At 41.9% G+C, this 21,586-nt stretch overlaps 1 protein-coding gene across 1 annotated transcript in view; it reads left to right on the forward strand.

The window, feature by feature from the left end:
• SCARB2 (scavenger receptor class B member 2) overlaps nucleotides 1-20,506 on the forward strand; it is a 57,124-nt gene extending 36,618 nt beyond the window's left edge. Inside the window, exons 5-11 of the mRNA XM_023746371.1 lie at nucleotides 1,931-2,022; nucleotides 5,298-5,417; nucleotides 9,259-9,428; nucleotides 12,190-12,308; nucleotides 14,288-14,362; nucleotides 17,743-17,901; nucleotides 19,560-20,506. Coding sequence (XP_023602139.1) covers nucleotides 1,931-2,022; nucleotides 5,298-5,417; nucleotides 9,259-9,428; nucleotides 12,190-12,308; nucleotides 14,288-14,362; nucleotides 17,743-17,901; nucleotides 19,560-19,598 — 774 coding nt within the window. The 3' untranslated portion in view covers nucleotides 19,599-20,506. The remainder of the gene's footprint in view (nucleotides 1-1,930; nucleotides 2,023-5,297; nucleotides 5,418-9,258; nucleotides 9,429-12,189; nucleotides 12,309-14,287; nucleotides 14,363-17,742; nucleotides 17,902-19,559) is intronic.
• The last annotated feature ends 1,080 nt before the right edge of the window (nucleotides 20,507-21,586 follow it).

The following is a 21,586-nucleotide window of genomic DNA, read 5'->3' on the forward strand; positions in this document are numbered from 1 at the left end:
ACCTCAGAAGATGTCACTGCTGGCTTAGACCCGCTCCCTGGGTGATCGGGCCCAAGCTGGCAGTCAGACATCCCTCTGGCAGCCCGGCAGCCCTTGGGGGATGTCTACTTACCAGCAGGGAGCAGACCTAAGCTGCAGTCGGACATCCTTAGCGCTGCTGAGGAGGCAGTAGAGGCTCCCACCACCACCGCTGTACTGGCAGCCATCAGCCTGGCTTGTGGCTGAGCAGAGCTCCCCCATGTGGGAGCGCACTGACCACCAGGGGGCAGCTCCTGCATTGAGCGTCTGCCCCCTGCTGGTCAGTGTGTGTCATAGTGACCAGTCATTCCCAGTGTTTCTGCTGTTAGGGTCAGTTTGCATATTCCCCTTTTACTGTATAGAATAGAGGCCTGGTGCACGGGTGGGGGCCGGCTGGTTTGCCTTGAAGGGTGTCCTGGATCAGGGTGGGGGTCCCGCTTGGGTGCCTGGCCAGCCTGGGTGAGGGGCTGATGACTGTTTGCAGGCTGGTCAAGTCCCAACCAGTGGGGACCCTCACCCCATGGACGTTTGGCCAGCCTGGGTGAGGGGCTGATGGCTGTTTGCAGGCTGGTCACACCCCCTTTAGGGTGGGGATCCCCACTGGGGTGCCTGGCCAGCCTGAGTGAGGGGCTGATGGCTGTTTGCAGGCTGGTCACACCCCCTTTAGGGTGGGGGGTCCCCACTGGGGTACCTGGCCAGCCTGGGTGAGGGGCTGAGGGCCTTTTTCAGGCTGGCCAAGCCCCCCGGCGAAGGAAGCTCCCAGCCTCTCCTTTTTTTTTTTTTTATTCTGGGATTTATTTACCTTCTATAATTGAAACTTTGTAACCTTGAGTGGAGCTCAGAGCCAGCCAGGGCGGGCTTCCTCCATCGCCAGGGGCAACCCAAGCTTCCTGCTTGCTCCAGCTCCGTGGCCATGGCAGGCTGAAAGCAGGTATCTGGTGTTTATTTATCTTCTATAATTGAAACTTTGTTGCATTGAATGGAGCTTAGAGCCAGCTGCGGCAGGCGGGAAGCTTGGCTTCCTCCATCACTGGGCAACCAAGCCTCCTGCTCGCTCCAGCTCCGTGGCTGCTGATCGCCATCTTGGTTGGTTTAATTTGCATATAGTCGCTCTGATTGGCTGGTAGGCTTGGCTTAAGGCGTAGCAAAGGTATGGTCAATTTGCATGTTTGTCTTTTATTAGTGTAGATAAAGTTTACAAGGTCCATCCATGTTGTAACATGTATCAGCACTTCATTCCTTTTTATGGCCAAGTAATATTCTATTGTATGGATATACCACACTTTGTTTATCCATTCAGCAGTTAATGGATATTTGGGTTATTTTTACCTTTTGGCTATTGTGAATTATGCTGCTATGAACATTTGTATACAAGTTTTTTATGAACATTGAATATGTACCTTGGGTATATACACAGGAGTGGGATTTGGGGGGTCGTATAGTAATTCTGTGTTCGGTAGTTCCTCACTCTATTCTCTAGTTCTGGTTCAGTCTCATGTAGCAATTGGGCTCAACTAGGGCAGTTTCATGAAGATTAAATTTGTTAGTTACTGTATCAGTCAGGGATCTCCAGAGAAAGAGATCTATATCTATATTTAGAGAGATTTATTAATCCTCACCCAAGGATATTTTCCCACTGATTTTTAGAGAGAGTGGAAGGAAGAAGAGGAGGAGAGAGAGAAAAAAACATCTATGTGAGAGAGACACATCGATTGGTTGCCTCCCTCACTTGCCCAGACTGGGGCCAGGGATCAAACCTGCAACCTAGGTACATGCCCTTGACGGGGAATTGAACCTGTAATCCTTCATCTAGACTAGTGTTTAACCAAACAGCTGGGCACCATAGCCCATCCAAGTTGACACAAAGTTAACCATCACGTTACTTTAAATGATCATATTCACTTATTTTCAGAAAAATGGGACTAATGATGGAGACTATGTTTTTCTAACTGGAGAAGACAATTACCTTAACTTTTCAAAGATTGTGGAATGGAATGGAAAAACGTAAGTCTAATGATTCATCAGCGTAATTATTTTTCAATTTTTATTTAAACTGAATGTCCACTTCCATATTATTTCAAAAAAATATTTTAACACTGTCATTTTGGGGATGAAAAACCTATAAGTATGTAAAATATACTTACAATTATTATTTTAAAAATCAAGATTGGGATAATGCACTTGACAAATTGAATGTTGATGGTTGAAAATCACTCTCCCACTTGGGAGTCATGTGCAGCTGCAGCACCGATACTTTTCAAACCACTGCTTGTTTTGTGGGGAATGGAAGACATTCTCTTTTTAATTTAATTTAATGATTGTGGATTGTTTCTGTTATTTTTTAAATTTTTATTAATTTTTAAAATCCTCACCTGAGGATATATTTATTGGTTTTAGAGAAAGAGGAATGGGGAGGAAGGGAGGGGGAGGGAAGAGGGGGGGGAGGGAGAGAGAGAGAGAGAGAGAGAGAGAGAGAGAGAGAGAGAGAGGATATCTATGGGAGAGAAACACATCAATAGGTTGCCTCCTGTACCCGCCCTGAATGGGGAGGGAATCCACAACCTAGGTATGTGCCCTGACCAGGAATCAAACCCACCACCTTTTGGTATACGGGACGATGCTCCAACCAGCTGAGCCATCCGACCAGGGCTGTGTTATTTTTTTTAAAGATGAAATACATTTGAGTTCAGGATGATAGTATTTCAAAAATATGTTTGTTTTAATATTTATAACATAAATTACTTCCAAAAAGGAGCTAAAGCTACCTATAAAACAAGATAATTGTTTAAAGTTAGAGAAATTAGAAACCTTTGAAAGAAAACAAGGCAATTCTTCAGGGACTGAGGTAAGAGGGTTTCTGTTCTTGAACTTTAAATTTATTTCTAAGCTTCCCAGAAATACAGGCAAAAAAACTGGTGTGGAATACAGGAAAACTCTCGGTAGTATCTTCATAACTTTTCTGTAAATATCAGACTGTTTTTAAATAAACAGTTAATTTAAATTTAAAACATCACGTACATAAACATATTTGTAAGCATACGCGCGCGCACACACACACAAATATACAAGACCCCTGAAAGAATATATAAGAAACTGGCAACAGTGACTTACCAAGGGGAACTGGGCTGGAAGGGAAATTTACTAGTAAACAGGATGTAGCTGGTTTTTGTTTTAAACCCATTCTGTATTTTTTCATTCTTTTAATAAAATAGTTTAATCCTTTTATATGTGTGTTATAATTACGGATACATATATGGTATAATGCTATCTTATTTAGTATATTTGGACTTATTTTTTCTTGTTTATGACTATCCTATCCTTAGATTTTTATGATTCAGATAACAATATTTTTCTAACAAAATCTAAAGCTATGTATTGTCTTTTTTCTCCTTCCAAATAGGACAATAACTTTACTCATTTCTTAAACACACACACACACACACACACACACACACTTTATTATTCTTGTCTATGACTTATTTTACCTTCTTAAGGAAGCAAATATAATTAAAAAGTTCATTTTTTATGGTAAATACATAATTAATTGCCAACATCTTTTATTTGTCTCACTTTTAAAAAAATATATATTTTATTGATTTTTTACAGAGAGGAAGGGAGAGAGAGAGCCAGAAACATCGATGAGAGAGAAACATCAATCAGCTGTCTCCTGCACATCTCCTTCTGGGGATGTGCCCACAACCCAGGTACATGCCCTTGACCGGAATCAAACCTGGGACCTTTCAGTCCGCAGGCCGATGCTCTATCCACTGAGCCAAACCGGTTTCGGCTTGCCTCACTTTTTCTTTGTCAAATATTCCTCTGGGTTTAGTTTTCTTGCTGAAGAGTATCCATTCATACAGTGGTGCCCAACCAGAGGCAGTTTTGCCCCCTCCGGGGACATTTGGTCATGTCTGGACACATGTTTGATTGTCACAACTGGGAGGTGCTACTGGAATCTACTGGTAGAAACCTAGGCTGTTGCTAAACATCCTACAATGTACAGGCTCAAAACATCAATAGGGTTAATAGGTTGAGAAACCCTGCATGAGTAGTTCTTTAAGAAAGGATCTGTGGGTGGTAAACTTTCTTAGACTTCACATATTTTAAAATGTCTAAATTTCACTCTCAGTTTTAAGTTAGGTATAGAATTCTAGGTCCACAGTTCAAAATTATGAAGATATTACTCCATTGACTTTTGATGTCTCTTTCCTTGGTCTTTTGCACTTTTACTACAACATATCCAGATTTAAATTTATTTGTATTCATCCTGTTTGGCCCTTGGGACATACTTTCAATCCAAGGCTTCATATCTTTCTTAAATTTTGAAAAACTTTCAGAAATTATCTCTTCACTTACTGCTTCTCTGTAATTTGCTCTATTTTCTCCCTCCCGCAAAAGAAAAAATAAATTAAACATTTATTGGAGCTTCTCCATCTATTCTCTCTATCTTAATCCTCTCATTTTTAACTTTTCTGAGCTTATCTATATATATATAAAAGGCTAAGTGACTGACCATACATACATCCGTGCATCAACTGACTGACCGACTGGCCAGCTGGTACATATGACGCACACTGGCAATTTAAAAATAAATGTTGACTTGCGCATGCGCGATACATATAAAGCTTTTGCTGGCACCAATCACACGTGTGTTTTAATTTTATAATACTATATTATATATACTATTTTGACATGTAATTTTTTGCAGTAATGTAACTACCGCATGAATCTTTCTTCTAATTAATTTCCTTTCAATGTGCACGAATCTGTGCACCGGGCCACTAGTATTTGTATAAATTCCTTAGAACTATCTTCCAATTAACTAATTATCTCTTGACACCCAAGAGAATCTCCCCATTAATTTGGGACGGAGACCTGTTCCGAGGGGAGACAGAGTTAATGCTCTGTCATGACTATTAAGAGATGAACATATCTGTCCAGAGCTTGTCTGTCAGGCTATTAATAATGCTAAATTAGATCATTGTTTTAAGTAAATGGCAATTTCTAAACTTCCATGTAGAATACCCTTTTTCAGGAAAGAAAGAGGGATTTTTGGCGTTGGCCTCTATCAAAATTGACCTGAGGGTCGGGAGCCTATTTTCCCATCTTGATTCAGTCCCTAACCAATCTCGCCCTGTGTCACATGTGAATGAGATTCTGTGGATAGCCTGCTCCTCCTAGTTGAGTCTCAAGAAGTCCTGATCATTTGAAGAAAAAAAAAAACCCCACTAAAATCAAATTTGATCCTCTTGTCTCTTTCTTGTGCTTATTAATTACAGGTCACTTGGCTGGTGGACAACAGACAAATGCAATATGATTAATGGAACAGACGGTGATACTTTTCACCCACTAATAACGAAAGACGAAATCCTTTATGTCTTTCCATCTGATTTTTGCAGGTAAGAACTTTAAAAATGCCTTTGACTGCAAGACCACCAAAAGTGTGAGGAATCTATGTAGCTATACTTATGAGGCATGGATATTCATGTTTAATCCCTGATAAATGATGATGGCATATTGAGAGACAGTGCAGAGTGGTGTTTTGCAGCATGGGCCTCAGAGCCTGACTGCATTGGTTCAAATACCAGCTCTACCACTTACAGCTGTGTGGCCTTGGGAAAGTTACTGAATGACTCTGCCTCACTTTCCTCATTTGTAAATGAGGCTACAAATAGTTGCCTACCTTGAGAGTTGTTATAAGGACAAATGAATTACTGTTAGTAAAATACTTAGCCCAGCCCAGGGGTTGTCACCCAGTAAATAAAATTAAGCGTTAGCTATTAGTTAATATGATATTCAAACATGAAATTTGACCTGATCTTTTTCCAGTCAACAGATAATCTCTACATAAAAGATAAATAAATTGTATTGGTTCCCCATAATTTAGAGTTTCTAGGTATTTGCTTAGCTATAACCTTGCCATTGATCATATCTATTCTCACTCGCCCTGTAATCTCTCCCTCTCTACCGCCAGCTCCTTCTCTACAAATGAACACGATTATGTCTTTGTGGGAAGAGGGGCACCCTGCTCCACACCCTGATCCCCATCTCCCACTGTGCCTTTCCCACCCATCACCCTTGAACTGCAGCCTCCAGTTCCTCCCCCACTCACTCTTTCAAGGCTTTTTATGAAACTCCTCTAAAGCAAATGACCTGGTCACGTTTGACACGGTTGATTCAATATTCTCAAGGATTGCTGTTCTTTGAGTGTTTCATCGCTCACAGAGTTGCACCACCTACCCAGTCAGCCCTGCCAGAGGCCCTGGGGGCCTGTAAATATCCCTCCTCTCTTGCATGTAGTCGGTCACCAAATGCTATCTGTTCCTCCTCAGAAATAGCTCTTGCATTCATCCTCACCTCTCCACCCCGCTATCTGTGCCATGGTTTAGACCAGCAGTTTTCCAACCCTTTTCATCTCATGACACACATAAACTAATGACTAAAATTCTATGACACACACAAAATATATTTTTTTGCCCATCTGACCAAAAAAAAAAAAAAAAGGTATAATTTTGATTCTTTCAAACCAGACGGCTACTGTGGTGTTGGATGTTGTCATTTTTTTTATTTGACAATCTAAGGGAAAAGAGGTCAGTGCCCCTGACTAAATAGTCAGGTATTACATGTTTTATAAATTCTTTGAGCACACCGGTTGAAAAATCACTGGTTTAGACCCTTTCCAGCTGGCTGCTCCATTTAATAAATATTTGTGGAAGCACCAAAGGAATTGAAAACGCATTCGTGTGCAATGAATGAAACAAGGGAACCTAGAAGGGCAGTAGGAGGCTTCTTTTAAAAAGATTTGGCACAGAGGAAACACATTCTTATCCGGGAAAACCACTTTGAAGAACCATTTGGCAGTGTTTAGTAAAGCCAAAGACATGTTAAGTCCCTAATTCTGCACTTCTGTCCTACATAGATTCCCCAGCTTGAATACACACACACACACACACACACAAAGAGACATAGACAGAAAATTCATTGCAACATTGTAGTGGTGAAAATTGAAGCAATCTAAGTGCTTATAAAAGTGAAAATATAAATAAATTCTATATTTTAAATGCTATATGGTATGATGGGATACCATATAGGATTTAACATATACAAATCAGAGCTATCTACATTAATGTAAAAAATCTTAAAAATATAATGTTGAATGAAGAAGCAAATTACAGAAAGAGAACATGGCATTCTGTATATAATACTTTAAAACAGCCAACAGTGCCACATACTGTTTATGAATATGTCCGTATGGAAAAGCATAAAAATCTCATGGGAAGAGTAAACCCTAGATTCAGGATAGTGGTTTCTTCTGGGGACACAGAGAAGGACTCGAATCAGGAGTGTTATACAGAGAGCTGCAGTTGTACCCATAATATATTTTTTATTTATCTGAGTAATATTTGTTATAAAAAGTATTTATTATAGCATTTTCTCTATTCTGTTTGCCTAAAATATTTCATTTTTAAAAATACTATTGGGGGGGGGGATGTGAGTGGAAGGCAATTTCCATGTTATTCACAGCCCTGCCAGAGGTGTATCTCATCTCTGGTTCAAAGATGAAAAAGTGAGGCCCAGAGAGCACTTCCTCTCAAATGAAGGCCTAAAGGATAGATTAAGACAAAGTGCTTTGTCTGTTACAGGTTTCCCCACTGTCAACAGTAGAGTATTCCTATGAAACCTTTTGTAAGCTGATTTGTCATAAAGCAAAGCACTTATCATTAATTTGTATGGAAAATATTTTGAGCATTCCAAGACAAAACATAAGCCACCAATAAATACCCAATATGCTTAATTACGTCCAGTTTTATACTAAGCATAACACCTTTATGAGCTCTCTTAGTCTTTTCTGATACCTTAGGACACATCTTGCTAACAGATGCACACACAGGTGCTCATAGATGCAGTTCAGAGCTATGGGGCTGGGTGCTGAGATGTGGGGCTGGGTGCTGAGATGCTGGAGCTTGGTGGGGTCACTCTCATTGCTTCCAGTACTTGCTGCCTCTATAATGAATGCCTTGTTGCAAGACAAATCCAATTTTCTTTTTAAAAAAATATATTTTTATTGATGTCAGAGAGGAAGGGAGAGGGAGAGAGAGATAGAAACATCAATGATGAGAGAGAGAATCATTGATCAGCTGCCTCCTCCACGCCCCCTACTGGGGGAGCCACAAGGTGGGGCGGGGGATAGGGGATGCGGGAGGGGGGGGTGGTGCGGCATGTGCCCTGACTGGCTCATGGGTTGACATTCAACTGCTGAGTCACGCTGGCCAGGCAAAACAAATGCTATTTCCACTTTTCACCTTTTCCCATAAAAGCAAAAATTCTCTTCAGATTTCTTTTGGTTAGCAAAAGCAAGTACTAATGTAGGACTTTGGTAGAAGTAAAGTTGCATAAAGCCAACTTCTGAAATTCGGGGTTATACCTGTACTCAGGTGCTATGCAAGCATGAGGGTGGTTAGTATTTCAGGGGACCACTGAAACTCCATTCACAACTGAAGGCAGAAATGTGTTGACCTCCATTGAAATCGATGATGGGCAAAATGTGAAACTATTTTCATTTGGGTGAAATGCATATAAAAGCATGTATTCTAGTCAGGTATCTGTCTCATGGGGCACTTGTCCAGGCCACGCTTTGGCTTTGCTTCCTGTTCTTTGCTTCTGCTTCCCCCACACTGGCCTGTGTCCCTGCTGGTCTAGACCACTCATTTCCATTCTAAATGTCATCTCTAAAAAAATGTTTTTATTAATTTGAGAGAGAGGGGAAAGGAGAGGGGGAGAGAGAAAGAGAAACATCGATATGAGAGAGAAACATCCATCACTTGTTTCCCACATACACCCTGACTGGAGATTGAACCCTCAACCCAGGCATGTGCCTTCACTGGGAATTGAACCAGCAACCTTTCTGTGCACGGGATGACACTCAACCAACTGAGCCACACCGGCCAGCGCCTAAATGTCATCTTCTTCATTTTCTACCACAGATTTTTTTTTTCATGGCCTTGTTTGGATATTCCCACAGTTGCTACCTCTTAAACATCGTTCTCTACAGTTCATCTCCTCCTTTATTACACGTGGAGTGGGTAGAGCTCCTTCCCAGCTTCGTTTTGCATCTTCCCCTTTCGCTTGCCCTCTAAGCCTTAGCCGTGTTGTCCCTGAGAACTGTCGCTAAAGTATTGATTCGGGCCAGATTGTGCTGACTGCAGCCCACACTGACTTTTTGTTCTTCCTCCCTACCAGGTCAGTGCATATAACTTTCAGTGACTATAAGAGTGTACAGGGACTGCCTGCCTTTCGGTTTACGGTGCCTTACGAAGCATTAGCCAACACCTCCGACAATGCCGGCTTCTGTATACCCGCAGGAAACTGCCTGGGCTCGGGAGTTCTGAATGTCAGCATCTGCAAGAACGGTAAGAGATGACATGATTCTGAGTGTCTGGGATGGAGGATTGGTGTTCTTCCACCAAGAGCGTTGTCAGCCCCACAGTAAGGACGATTCTGACCTGGCGAGAACAGCGTTTCATAGCCTGGCTATAGAATGGAAAAAAGATAAAATGATTGGCTTTCCTGCAATGGTTTTTACTGGCAGCAGTTTAGAAGTCTTAATAATAGCTCATGTCTACTAGCACTGACTAGGCCAGTGGTCGGCAAACTGCGGCTCGCGAGCCACATGCGGCTCTTTGGCCCCTTTGAATGTGGCTCTTCCACAAAATATTGACTTCTGCGCATGGGCCACGAAGTTTCAATCGAACTGTACATGCGCGCCCGCACGTGGTATTTTGTGGAAGAGCCACACTCAAGGGGCCAAAGAGCCGCATGTGGCTCTCGAGCCGCAGTTTGCCGACCACTGGACTAGGTCCAGTCACTAGCACTGACTAGTCCCAGTCACTGCTTTACGTACTTTATGTACTTACATGTAGTTAATACATGAGAAGCATGACCTGATATCACATTCAAAACAGTGCCAAAGGAGGGAGTGGAGAGCTCAGGAATGAGAAAGTTCCGATGTTGGTAGAGTCTCAACGACTTCAAAGCAAATTTCTCCGTTTTCCTCAGTGTCTGAGCTACTCCGCTCCTTTCCATGAACGAGGCAGAATTATCAGTGGTGCAACGGACACAGTAATTGTCTTCATCTTGAGGACTACCTTTAATAATCATATGCTGCATAATTAGTTACAATACCTCTGCTAGAGAGAGAGCCAATGGCCTCTTTTTATAACTGTGGAAACCAGGGATCAGAGAGGGAACTTGATTTTTATCAAATCCTGTCTCCCAGCCAGTCCTTGTTGGAACGAGGGTCTGATATTCAGACTGTGATTCTTCTTAGGCCACAGTTCCTCTTTACAGTTTCTCTTGAGAAATGTGGTAACCCCTTTCTCCGGAATAAAGTTGTCCTTTTCTCCTGGATAAAGCAACATGCTAACTTTTGTCCTCCTGTCCAGTTAGTTTGAAAATCTCCTTTTGGGATAAGCCTGAGGTCAGCAGTATCCTCCCTATCCTTGTCTGAGGGGGCAGCGCCTCCCAACCCTGGCCTTGCACCAGGGTTATCTGGAGAACCATTGAACATATCTGTCCAGGGCCCCAGGATCTGTATTTTAACATGAGCTGCTGGTGATCCTCGAGAAGGTGATGCCTGCGTGTTCGGGGAGCACAGTGCCAGGGATCACGGCTCCCCTCATCTGGAGATAAGACTAAAGATGAATGGGAACGAGTTTCTGCTCTGACCTGTCCTACTGTCTCACTGGCTGAATAGTGCCCCGTCCACTCAGCCCATGTGCCTCTGGCTCCAGGCATAAGTGTGGATGTATTTTTGTTTTGTTAATATTCTGCTACCTCAGGAAGTTGATAGCTGAATAAACGGGAATATTCTACTTTGCAACAGTCAATTTTTTCCCTCTTGCCTCTTGCGTATTAATTAGCAAATGTGGACGGAATGTTACCTCTCCAGGATTGCCCTCAACTGTTTTGAATCCTGGAGGAACAATTTGGATGGTGGGATGAGTGAGTGTTCTGGAGTCAGGGAGATGTGGGTTTGCATCCTATCCTGCTTTCTGGCACATTGGCCCAGTTGGTTGAGCAGGGTTCAAGACACCAGTTTTCTCATTCATATCAAAGGGGATGTCTGGCCCTTAGTAAACCCTCAATAGAGTTTTAAAAATATAGTTTAAAGGTGACTGTAGGCCACAAAGAAGGAAATGATGGCTTTGTGAAACCAGTAGTAAAGAGCAAAACCCTTGTGTGTGTGTGACAGGTGATGTGTATGTTGAGCTGTGGGACTGGTGGATGTGTAAACAGAATGAAATTACTAGCCAATAAGCTAATTTCTTCAAAAATATATTTACTAGAAGTAATTATAGGGTCCCTCTCTCCTCCTCAATAGGAAAATCTAGAATAGGTTTTCTTTAATAATTGTTTCCCTACTTCTTTTTTAAAATGAATAGGAAAGGCAACACACACACACACACACACACACACACACACACACACACAACAACAAACAAACAAACAAAAAAACCACAATCAGAGTCTTCATGTGGGCAGACCTTGATCTGGTCTGAGGCTGGGCAGATGTCAGAACCAAGCACAATCTTAAAACATTCTGCACCAACATATGCTGGAGAACAAAGCCTATCTTAGATAAAGTAAAAACAGAAAAGCAAGCAAAAAAAAAGTCATTTACTGGTAGAGAATTGTAGTTGAAACGGGGTTTGAAGTGCTTTGAGCTAAAATAAAGCATCCATGATTCAATTAGAATTCTACCTCTGTCACCTGATAGCTGGATGTCCCTGGCTAAATTTTGTCTCTTCTCTGAACCACACTGTCCTCAAATGCAAAATGAATATTTCTAACTTCATAGGGCTGCTGGGAACATTAATTAAAATAATGTGTATAAAGCATTTACTTTTATAGGTTGAATGTTTGTTAAAGAATAATTTAGCTGGGACTTCAGTACATATTGTGGAAAAAATATCGAAATGTCAGAAAATGGAGTATAAACCCTGCATGAGGAGGTGTAGAATGGAATTTTAGCCTGCCCCCTCCAACCCAAGTTTACTTATGTGAAGACTTTTCCTCCTTAGGAACCAGGTTTGTGGTCAGAAACTTTATACTTATCGTAGCCTTTTCAGAACCACATTATTCATATTCATTTCTGTTTTCCTTAAAACGCAGGTGCGCCTATTATTTTATCCTTCCCACACTTCTACCAAGCAGATCAGAGTTTTGTGTCTGCCATAGATGGCATGCATCCAAATAAGGACCATCATGAGACGTTTGTGGACATTAATCCTGTGAGTAAACACCTCTTTCTGGTAAAAGACCATATGTTTCATTTTGTCTATTCAGTGGTCATGGTTTTGTCCTTAGCTCTCTTAAGTCTGCTGTCTCCCTTTCATATACAAGCAAATGTAGAAAGCTCAGCTCAGTGCAGTGTAATGTATAGCCTCCTATTCTTCCATTTGGAAGGCTGAACTCTGTGGACCTAATGTACAGAAACACCAGCAAACCTGCTTTAACAAAACAGCAACAGGGAACATTCCATCACTGAAAACGAGGGAGATTGGACCCAGGTAACCTGGTCAATCTTCTGTCACCAGCCTTGGACCTCAACATACATACGTTTCTCCCATGGGGGCACAGATCAGCAAGATTGAAGACATTCCTGTTTACTGCCAAAAATGTTTTGGTTAAAATTTAAATATGGGGTGTCCCCCCAAAATGTATACAGGTAATGATTAATTCCAGTGGGTTAAATCTGAAAAAGCAGCATTGATTGAGCTATCAGCTGTTAGAATGTGTGTACCTTTTTGGGGGACACCTTGTGTATATATTAGCTTCAGTCACTGTTGGCAAACCTCTTCCTTTGAGAGTTTATTATATACTATTCATTTAAAAGGCATCAAGTATGCATACACTTTAATCCTATATTCATAGAAGAGAAAAAAGAAAAGCATAAAAGGATATGAGTATCATTTCACAGTGTGACAGTGTCACCAAAAACGCAGTTTGGGCTGCCTGCTGTGATGAAAGCCAAACTTGTGAGACAGGTGCTGATGCGAAAGGAAAGAGATTTATTCAAGTGCCATGACCTGGGAGAATGGTGGGCTCCTGTCTCAAAGACCATCTCTCCTTCCAGCTCAAGCCTGTGGTTCTTCTAGGGAAGGGGAGGGGAGGGCTTTTTTTCTACCCAATTGTCTTTCTAGCTTTTGGCGAGATGGGCCCTGTTCATGCATCTTTCTAGCTTGTGGCACTCTCAGTGTAGGAACCTCCCCCTGTGTCGTCTCGGGGAGACTCCCTGGAGCTCCCTGACTGTCTACAGCAGGAATGGGGGATGTCCATCCCATGGGCCGTATAAGACCCACAAAATCACTTGGTCTGGCCCTGCCAAGGCATTAGGGGTGAGTTAATTAAAGGTTTGACCAAATATAGCAGGCTAATTTTTAAGTTGATAATTTTATGTGATGTTATAAATATCCAAGTGGCCCTTAGCAGAAAGAAGGTTCCCCACCCTTGGTATACAGTAACAACAGCCTCTCACTGTAGGGACTGAATTAAAGGCCAGATGTCTCCATTCTTGGGCTTTTGAACACATGGCACAATAAGAGAAAAGCAAAACATTCTCTTAGCACAGCAATTCGGGGGGACTTCACTCTTTGCTACACTCAGTTCATTTGTATCTGAGAAGTCAGTGTTCTTATTTTTGTGAGTAAGATCAGGTGTGGTTTTCTCCCTTTTCTCTCTTAGCCACCCGTAGGTTCCTTTTCATCAGCCAAACTGTTAGCAGGTGCTTGTTATGAAGGCCGAGGCACAGTCCCATAACCTTAGATGACAGCAGCGGCTGCTCTGCCTGGGTGGGCCCGGCCACACCTGGGCACTGTTCTCTGGCAGCGACAACCATCCTTCAGACAGGGTGTCTGTCAGGTCTCCCTTCTGCCAGGGTCCTCTAGGGCTTTGCTGTTCAAAGAGGCAGCATCCTGGGAGCTTGTTAGAAAGGCCCAATCTTAGGCCCCACCCCAGACCTACCGAGTCAGAACCTTCATTTTAACAAGAACTCAGGCGCGTACTGAGAAACACTGGGCTAACCAGGCACCTAAAAATAATCCACATCTATCATTTTGTTCTGGGGCCAGGGTTCCCTGTGTCCCACTGTGCCTGTCAAACACGGCAGTGGACACCCCGTTTATCAGAGCCACACAGAAATGGTGCGCTATTGAAAACAATTGTGTTTGTGGTTTTAATCATGTTTTCTTTCTACTTCTGTGGTTTGCAGTTGACTGGATTTATCCTAAGAGCAGCCAAGAGGTTCCAAATCAACGTTTATGTCAAAAAAATAGATGGCTTTAGGTAAATTTTGCTTTTTTATACAGAAGCAAAGGGTCGTTTTCCTGCAGTGACTTTCTGGTGGGGTTGATGCTGGGAGGGAGACAGCCCCCTTCTAAGTCCACTCACCCTTACCCCTTAGGGATGAGGGATGGCCAGTCTTGGTTTTTTAATTTACTTATTTTATTTAACCTAATGTATATACAGTGCTTTCCATGAATCAAGCATTGTTCTAAGTACTTCACATATATGAACTCATTTATTTCTCACAATAACCTTGTATTATCCCCATTTCACAGATGAGGAAAACAAGGCACAGAGAAGTTAAGTAACTTGCTAGAGTCACACAGCTAGTAAGGCTACAGAATTAGCTCCTGCCACTCCACTCAGCATTCCCCTCGCTTTGACTCTGGTTGCCTCCTTCCTTCCTTCCCCACCGCTCCCACCCAGGGCCAGCCACAAGCTCCACTCTGATAGTTAAAACGGCCTCTGCGTCCAGCCTTTCTCCCAGCTAAAAACCACTACTTACTTAGGATCCCTAAGTACAGTTTCCTGCTCCAACTTTTCAATGGGAATTTTTTTGATATGAGAAAATGCTTTTGATTTAATGTTGAATGGAAGAAAGAGGATACGAAACTATGATATCATATATTTATCCTATTCTTTCTGTCGATAAAACTTGGTTGGTTCCCCCATCAAATTTACTAGATTTAAGCCCACAATCACGGATATTTCTAGGAAGCAAATGTGGGTTGCATGAATGCATTTGTCACCCGTGTGTATTTCTGAGGCAGTATAGTTTAGTAGCTAAGGTCTGGTGCTTTAGATTCAAAGTAGAATTACCATCCTGGCTCTACCATTTGCTCTGGTGGTCCTGGACAAATTACTCTGAGCCATAATGTACTCTCTTAAACCTGGGACATGGGCTACTGTGAGAAGTAAATGACATAATGTCCCCGAAAACACTGGTGCAGAGCTGGTGAATGCACACTAAGTGATTTTCCTGGGCTCTTGTGAAGATGATACCTGGCAGCCTAGTCACAAAATGTTCTGAGGACTGGCAGCGTTCTTCTGCCAGCCGTAGCCGCCCCTCTGACTCTTGGGAGAATTGTAATCATTTTGAGGCATTTGCTTTCAGCATCTTGTGTTTTGATAAAAACAGTGTACATGAATGTGCAACACTTGGAATTGCTACACTGATAGATTGGAATCTAACTTCTGAACGAGATGTGTTCTCAAAGATAACTAACAAGTCTCTTTAAATTCTGAGTAATTTAATGAAATAAGTGTGCTGGCATCTTCCTATAAGCGTGTCTCTCCAGACCAGTGTGCCCTCACGATCAGGATGTCTATAAAAGATCTCATCAGAGAGGAAGGGAGAGAGATAGAGAGTTAGAAACATCGATGAGCTGCCTCCTGCACATCACCTACTGGAGACTGGGAGGGGGCCACGGGCTGGCTTTACCTGTGGAAGCTGGGAAACGTTCCATGTCGAAGTCTACTGTTGTAGCTGTGTGTCATGCTCGATGTGAGGGGTGGAGGTGATTTTTAAAAACCTGTTTGTCCTCTGAAAATTTATTTCTGTGTTCACACGAATGCACTTGATGTCTGAGATTTGAAAATTAACAGAAAGAAATTTCCCTTCTTGAGCACGTTGTTTGGGTAAAACTTCCTCCTGGGAAGCTGGCTGTGCAAGAAACAAAATGCAAAGGTCCATGAAGCAGTGTCAGCCACTGTTGAAACAATAAAGTCAACACGCAGAGAGATGTTCCAGTGAACCCTTCTGTGTGTCTCCTCCTTTGAAACCCTGCCAGTTTGTAAAATGTCGTCCGTTTACTGTTCATTAGCTGAGGAGGAGGAAAGAGGGAACAATTAAAATGATTGGCAACATTAATAAAAATTGTGTGTGAGGTGGTTAAAGAAATGGTTAAACTGCTCTGGTGGTGTCTCCAGTGGTTAGCGTGTCGGCTGGAGCACCCCTGTCAGGCACCTGGGTTGCAGGTTTGATCCCTGGCCCTGGTTAGGAGTGTGCGGTAGGCAACCAATCGATGTGTCTCTCTCACACCAATCCTTCTCTTCTCTTCTCTTCTCTTCTCTTCTCTTCTCTTCTCTTCTCTTCTCTTCTCTTCTCTTCTCTTCTCTCCTCTCTCTCTCTCTCTCTCTCTCTCTCTCTCTTTCCCTGTCCCCACCCCTCCCTCCTTTCCACTCTCTCTGAAAAAATCAATGGGAAAATATTCTCCAGTGAAGATTAACCAAAAAATAAAATAAAATAAGAAATGGTTAATAAAATGTGATATATGCCCATTAATTTCAGAGATACATGGTTGCCTCAGCCTTCATCATAGCACAGAGTTTCTTCTACGTTCTGGTAACAAATATATAAGAAACAGATCCTGTCTTAGTTCAAACGAAAGGAGTTTCCGTGGAAAATACTTCTTTTGCAGTATACCCACAGAAATATTACCTCTAGGCCCTGGCTGGGTATCTCAGTGGGTTAGACCAGAATCCCAATAGGCCAAGGTTTCGATTTCTTCCCGGGTCAGGCCACATACGAGAAGCAACCAATGAATGCATAAATGAGTAGAACAACAAATCTATTTTTCTCTCTCCCTTTCTCTCTATAAATAAATAAATAAAATATTATCCTAAATGTTAGGTGTAAGTTGAAGTTTTGTTAATAAAAGCATATTATGAAAGCTCAGAAAACACCCACTTAAGACACAATGATAATATTTTTCTGAATCACACATCACATTGACTATAGTTCTGCCTCCTCAGTTTCCCTCTCTCTTCAACCTGGTTTCAAGAGGGGCAGTTGTGGGTTTTCCCCTTAATAAATCTCAATTGACTGACTTTTGTTGTAAATAGCAGCATTTTTAAAAGTGTTTATTTTTTTCTTTTCCTTAAAAATACTTGTTCTTTCCAGTAAATTTCGTAACACAGATTAAAGCAAGAAAAGGGGAAAAAAAGTAAAATAACTTTTCATAAAACTTGAGTTAGACTGATATATTGTCTTTAATTTGTTTCATTTTCCTTGCCAATGTGTTGTAAAATGTTTTCTGATAACAACTTTGTAAAAAATAACTGAGTGGTTTACATGTTGTAAAACTAATATGTGCTCTTTAAAGAAAGAAAAGAGAAAAAGAAAAAGGGAGAAAGAAGAAAGGAAGGAAGGAAGGAAGGAAGGAAGGAAGGAAGGAAGGAAGGAAGGAAGGAAGGAAGGAGTGAGTTAATGAATAAATGTCCCCTCTGGTTATACTAATTTATAAATGGATTTTCAGATCTCTGGTTTGCTAACAGGAGAACGTACCCAAATTGCATTTAATGATTTGGAAGAAAGATAGCAAAAAAAAGTTATACCTTGGATGTTTGGTAATCAAGGCAATACTGTTTTCTTGTTCCTAGAGTGTTGTCATTGATAAAGAGAATGCAGGTCGCCTGAAGTCTGTGATTAACACTACTTCGATCGTCAGCAACATACCCTACATTGTCATGGCGCTGGGTGTGTTCTTTGGTTTGATCTTCACCTGGCTTGCCTGCCGAGGACAGGGATTCATGGATGAGGTGAGCAGAGGCTGGAGGAACTTCTCACTGGATAACGTTAAAATTCAACTGGGCTTCACTGAAGGGCTGCCAGCTGGCTCATTAGGGTGGATTCTGAGCTTTTATGCCGGACACGGTGATTTCATGCTTATGTTACTGCTGGACAAAATAAGAAGCGAGGAGGAGTGATAGAACGGTACTGTCCAGTGTTTGGGGCTCCTGTGGAGGGAATGGAGCCCCTGGGAGTAAGCTTTACGTGTTTGAAAGTAGCCTGAAAGAAAAGGAAGACTATATCACAGCTAAGCACCTGGCATTTGCTGTCAGACTGCCCAGGTTCAAATCCTAGTGCTGCCACTTAGTCGCTGTGTGTCCCTAGAAACTGTGCCTCAGTTTCTTCTATAAAATGAGAGAACTCGCGAGCCTCCTTTAGAAGTTTTCCGTGAGGATTCGGTGATTCAAACATAAAGCACTTGGCCCAGCGCTAGTATTTAGTAAGAGCTTAGTAAACATTAGCTACAGGATAAAAGAAAAACAGCCCAAACGCCACAGGGCAAGGCAACCGGGACCTGCTTGGGAAGAATCTGTGAAATCATCAAAGACGCACCTGAGTCGTCATTGCCTCATAACCGATGAGCACAGGGGTTGTAGTTCCTTTCCTGGAGGGACGGGAGCCACCCAAATGGATGGGGTCCACACAGCTGGGTGGGCCTCCCAAGTGACCAGCAGGCCAACCCCAGGTCTGAATGCCTTCAGTGAGCCTTTTCTGTAGGAGCCTTTCTCAGATTCTCAGCAGCTTCCCTTTTAGCCATAAAGGCTGTTTATTTTTCCTCCCGGCCGCCTCAGCTAATTGTCGAAGCCCCGTGTGAAGCAGGAAATGATAGGTTGGAACCACCTGAATAATATTAACACAGATGTCCCCACCTTCCACGTTCTTCCATTATGTTTCTTAACCCATGCCCATCGCGTTACACTGAATTAGGTGTGAGGCCGTTCCTTTTTTTTTTTCTTCCAGTTTTTTAAAAATTTATTTTTCAGTTATAGTTTGCATTCCATATTATTTTGTATGGGTTTCAGGTGTGTAGGATAGTGGTTATACAATCATACACTTTAAAAAGTGCCCCCCCCCCCATTTCCAGTAGCCACCGGCACCATACTTATCACAATATGGCTGCCTATATTCCCATGCTGTACTTCATATCCCCGTATTTTGCCATTTCTACCTGTGGACCTCACTTCCAACCCGACCTTTCCATAAGCACAGGTGAAAGCCCATGTAGATGTTATCACTGCTCCTACAATTAACCATCTCCACGTATTCAACAAGCAAGCAATGACTGAGCAAGACTTTCTTCTCTGGAAGATTTCCAATCAGGAAGGAGGCAAATTCAGTTGAGTGTGATGAGGGTTACAGTCCGAGTCAGAACAGGGAAGGGGACTGACTGCTCTGGGATCTGGGGTGGGGTGGTCAGGACAGGCCTCCTCAAGAGGGTTAGGCCTGAATGTTAAAGAAAAATCAGGCTGAGAGAAGAGAGAGGTGAGAGGGACGACCGATGACCTACAGCCTTCCAATCAGTCTTTCCTCCTTCCGTCTCCCCTTCCCCCGCCCCCTACTTTTCACATGGAAATATGTTTCTGACCTGAAGGCCTAACTTTGCTGTCCTCTTTTTTCTGCGTCGCAGGGAACTGCAGATGAAAGAGCACCCCTCATACGAACCTAACCCTGGCCTGAGCTTCTTGAAGGAACCGTGGCGAGCTGTCCTGATCTGGATCAGACGTGGAAACCATGGCGTCCTCACGGGCTCCTTGCCTGTTGAGAGAAGGAAGGGGACCAGAACTGGAAAGTGATGAGAGCATTTGGCCGGAGCTCAAAGAACAGGCTGATTTAGCCACTGGGCTCTCTCAGATCCGTGGTCCCTGACAAAGGGTTTTGTTTTTCATGTGTCTAGCAAGTATTTAATAAGCTCTTGTATAGTAATTTTATTGTTGTTGGGTGCTGGTAGCTCCAGAATTTTGTGACCACTGTTGTGGTTATAATGTCTGCATCACTTGTTAATGCTACTTGGTCTAACCTTATTCAGTATGCTTCATTCACTAAACTTTGTACTCCAAATACATAAATACCATTTTCTGGTTGTATTCCTCCGTTCATGTCACCTCAAAACCAGAATAAGAGTTCGGAGCCCAGGGTAAAATAGTAGCCTTGTTGAGTACATCATTCAAATGCACCCAATTTCCTCTTTTAAAAAAAAGTTATATATTGCATTCTGTGTTATTTGTCAATTCATCATTCCTCCAGGAAAACAATTTGGTCTTCTACTTTCATACCTGGTAAGAACCAAGTGAGGAAGGGGGTGGGTGGAATGAGGCACCTAATGAGTCCAGAGTGATAAATATCTGAGGATTTTCTACTTGTGCTTTTGTGAACTAAAAGAATGCAGAGATAATGTTGGTGAGGACAATGCAGATATTCCGTATAGAGTAGAACTAAATGCTAGTTCTGAGATTTGTGGACAGCTTGTTATTTTAGTTAAAATGATCTTGATGTGGAAAGGTGCTCCTGGGAGAATGTAATCAATAACTGACCCCCCCCATCACCCTTGCCAAATAAAACACTGTATCAATTACAGTACTATTGATTATTTGTAAAATTATGAGTATAAGAAGTCCATGTATCTACAGCCTAAGTGGCACATAAATTTCAGGAAGTCTGACTACACCGGAGAGATGTTTCTTTTGGGACAGTGTTTTTGGTTACTTTGAAATTGTTTTTATAAGTTGTTCTTCTTTCCTCAGTTTTGGTTCCTTTTGTTGTTTTGTGGCTCACTGTCACTTACTGAAGAGAGAAAAATGTGCCCTACACTTCCTGTAACAATCATCTTGCTGACAGAATGACACTATTTTAAAATATTGCACAGAAAGTACTTTATAAAGGTCTGTGGGGACCAGAGTGAAGTTACCTCTCTTGATAAGACCTTTTGGTTTCTGGTGTGACCTAATTTAAGGGCAATTTTTTTTTTAATTCTCCAAGTTTAATATTTTTGATTGAGAAATCTACACAGTTATCTGGCAAAGTGCACATAGAATTTCTTAACAACTGAATAATTCTACAGGAGTTGTTTAAAACTGGATTTCAGTGTAAGCAAATGAAGAAAAAAAAGCCATGGATTTCACAAATACAGCCTCTGATCCCTGTATAGGGTAATAAATCGCTTTAGCTTATTTGTCCCAACTCTCCCTCTGTACACTAAAGCAACATGTAATATGTTTCCCTTCTTGAAGGGGCAATTTGTTAAAATCTTAACATCTCTATTAAAGTAAGATAGAACCTATAGTTACCCCAAATCAACAAAACGTGAAAAACTAATTTGAAAATGTTTTATCTTCAATAATGCCAAACATCTAGATTTTTTTAAGTATATCAATATTTAACTAGACAACTGACATATCTTATTCCTTTCCACACTAATAAACCTGATAAGCCAGTGTTTACTCATTAGTTCATCCTATTATCAGGATATAATCCTTTGTGAGGAGGAAATTTTTAGTGTGAATGTTAACAGTTAATGATATCTACCTTTAGACCGAATCCACAGACAGGAAGACCAAAACCATGTTAGTCCTATATGATTCTTAAGTTACTTGGCTTAACATCCACCCTTTGAGATTTGCCTTCTGAGAAACGCTGTGGCAAACCCACAAGCTGCAG

The sequence above is a fragment of the Myotis lucifugus genome, unplaced genomic scaffold (assembly GCF_000147115.1).
Source record: "Myotis lucifugus unplaced genomic scaffold, Myoluc2.0 scaffold_664, whole genome shotgun sequence".
Lineage (NCBI taxonomy): Eukaryota > Metazoa > Chordata > Mammalia > Chiroptera > Vespertilionidae > Myotis > Myotis lucifugus.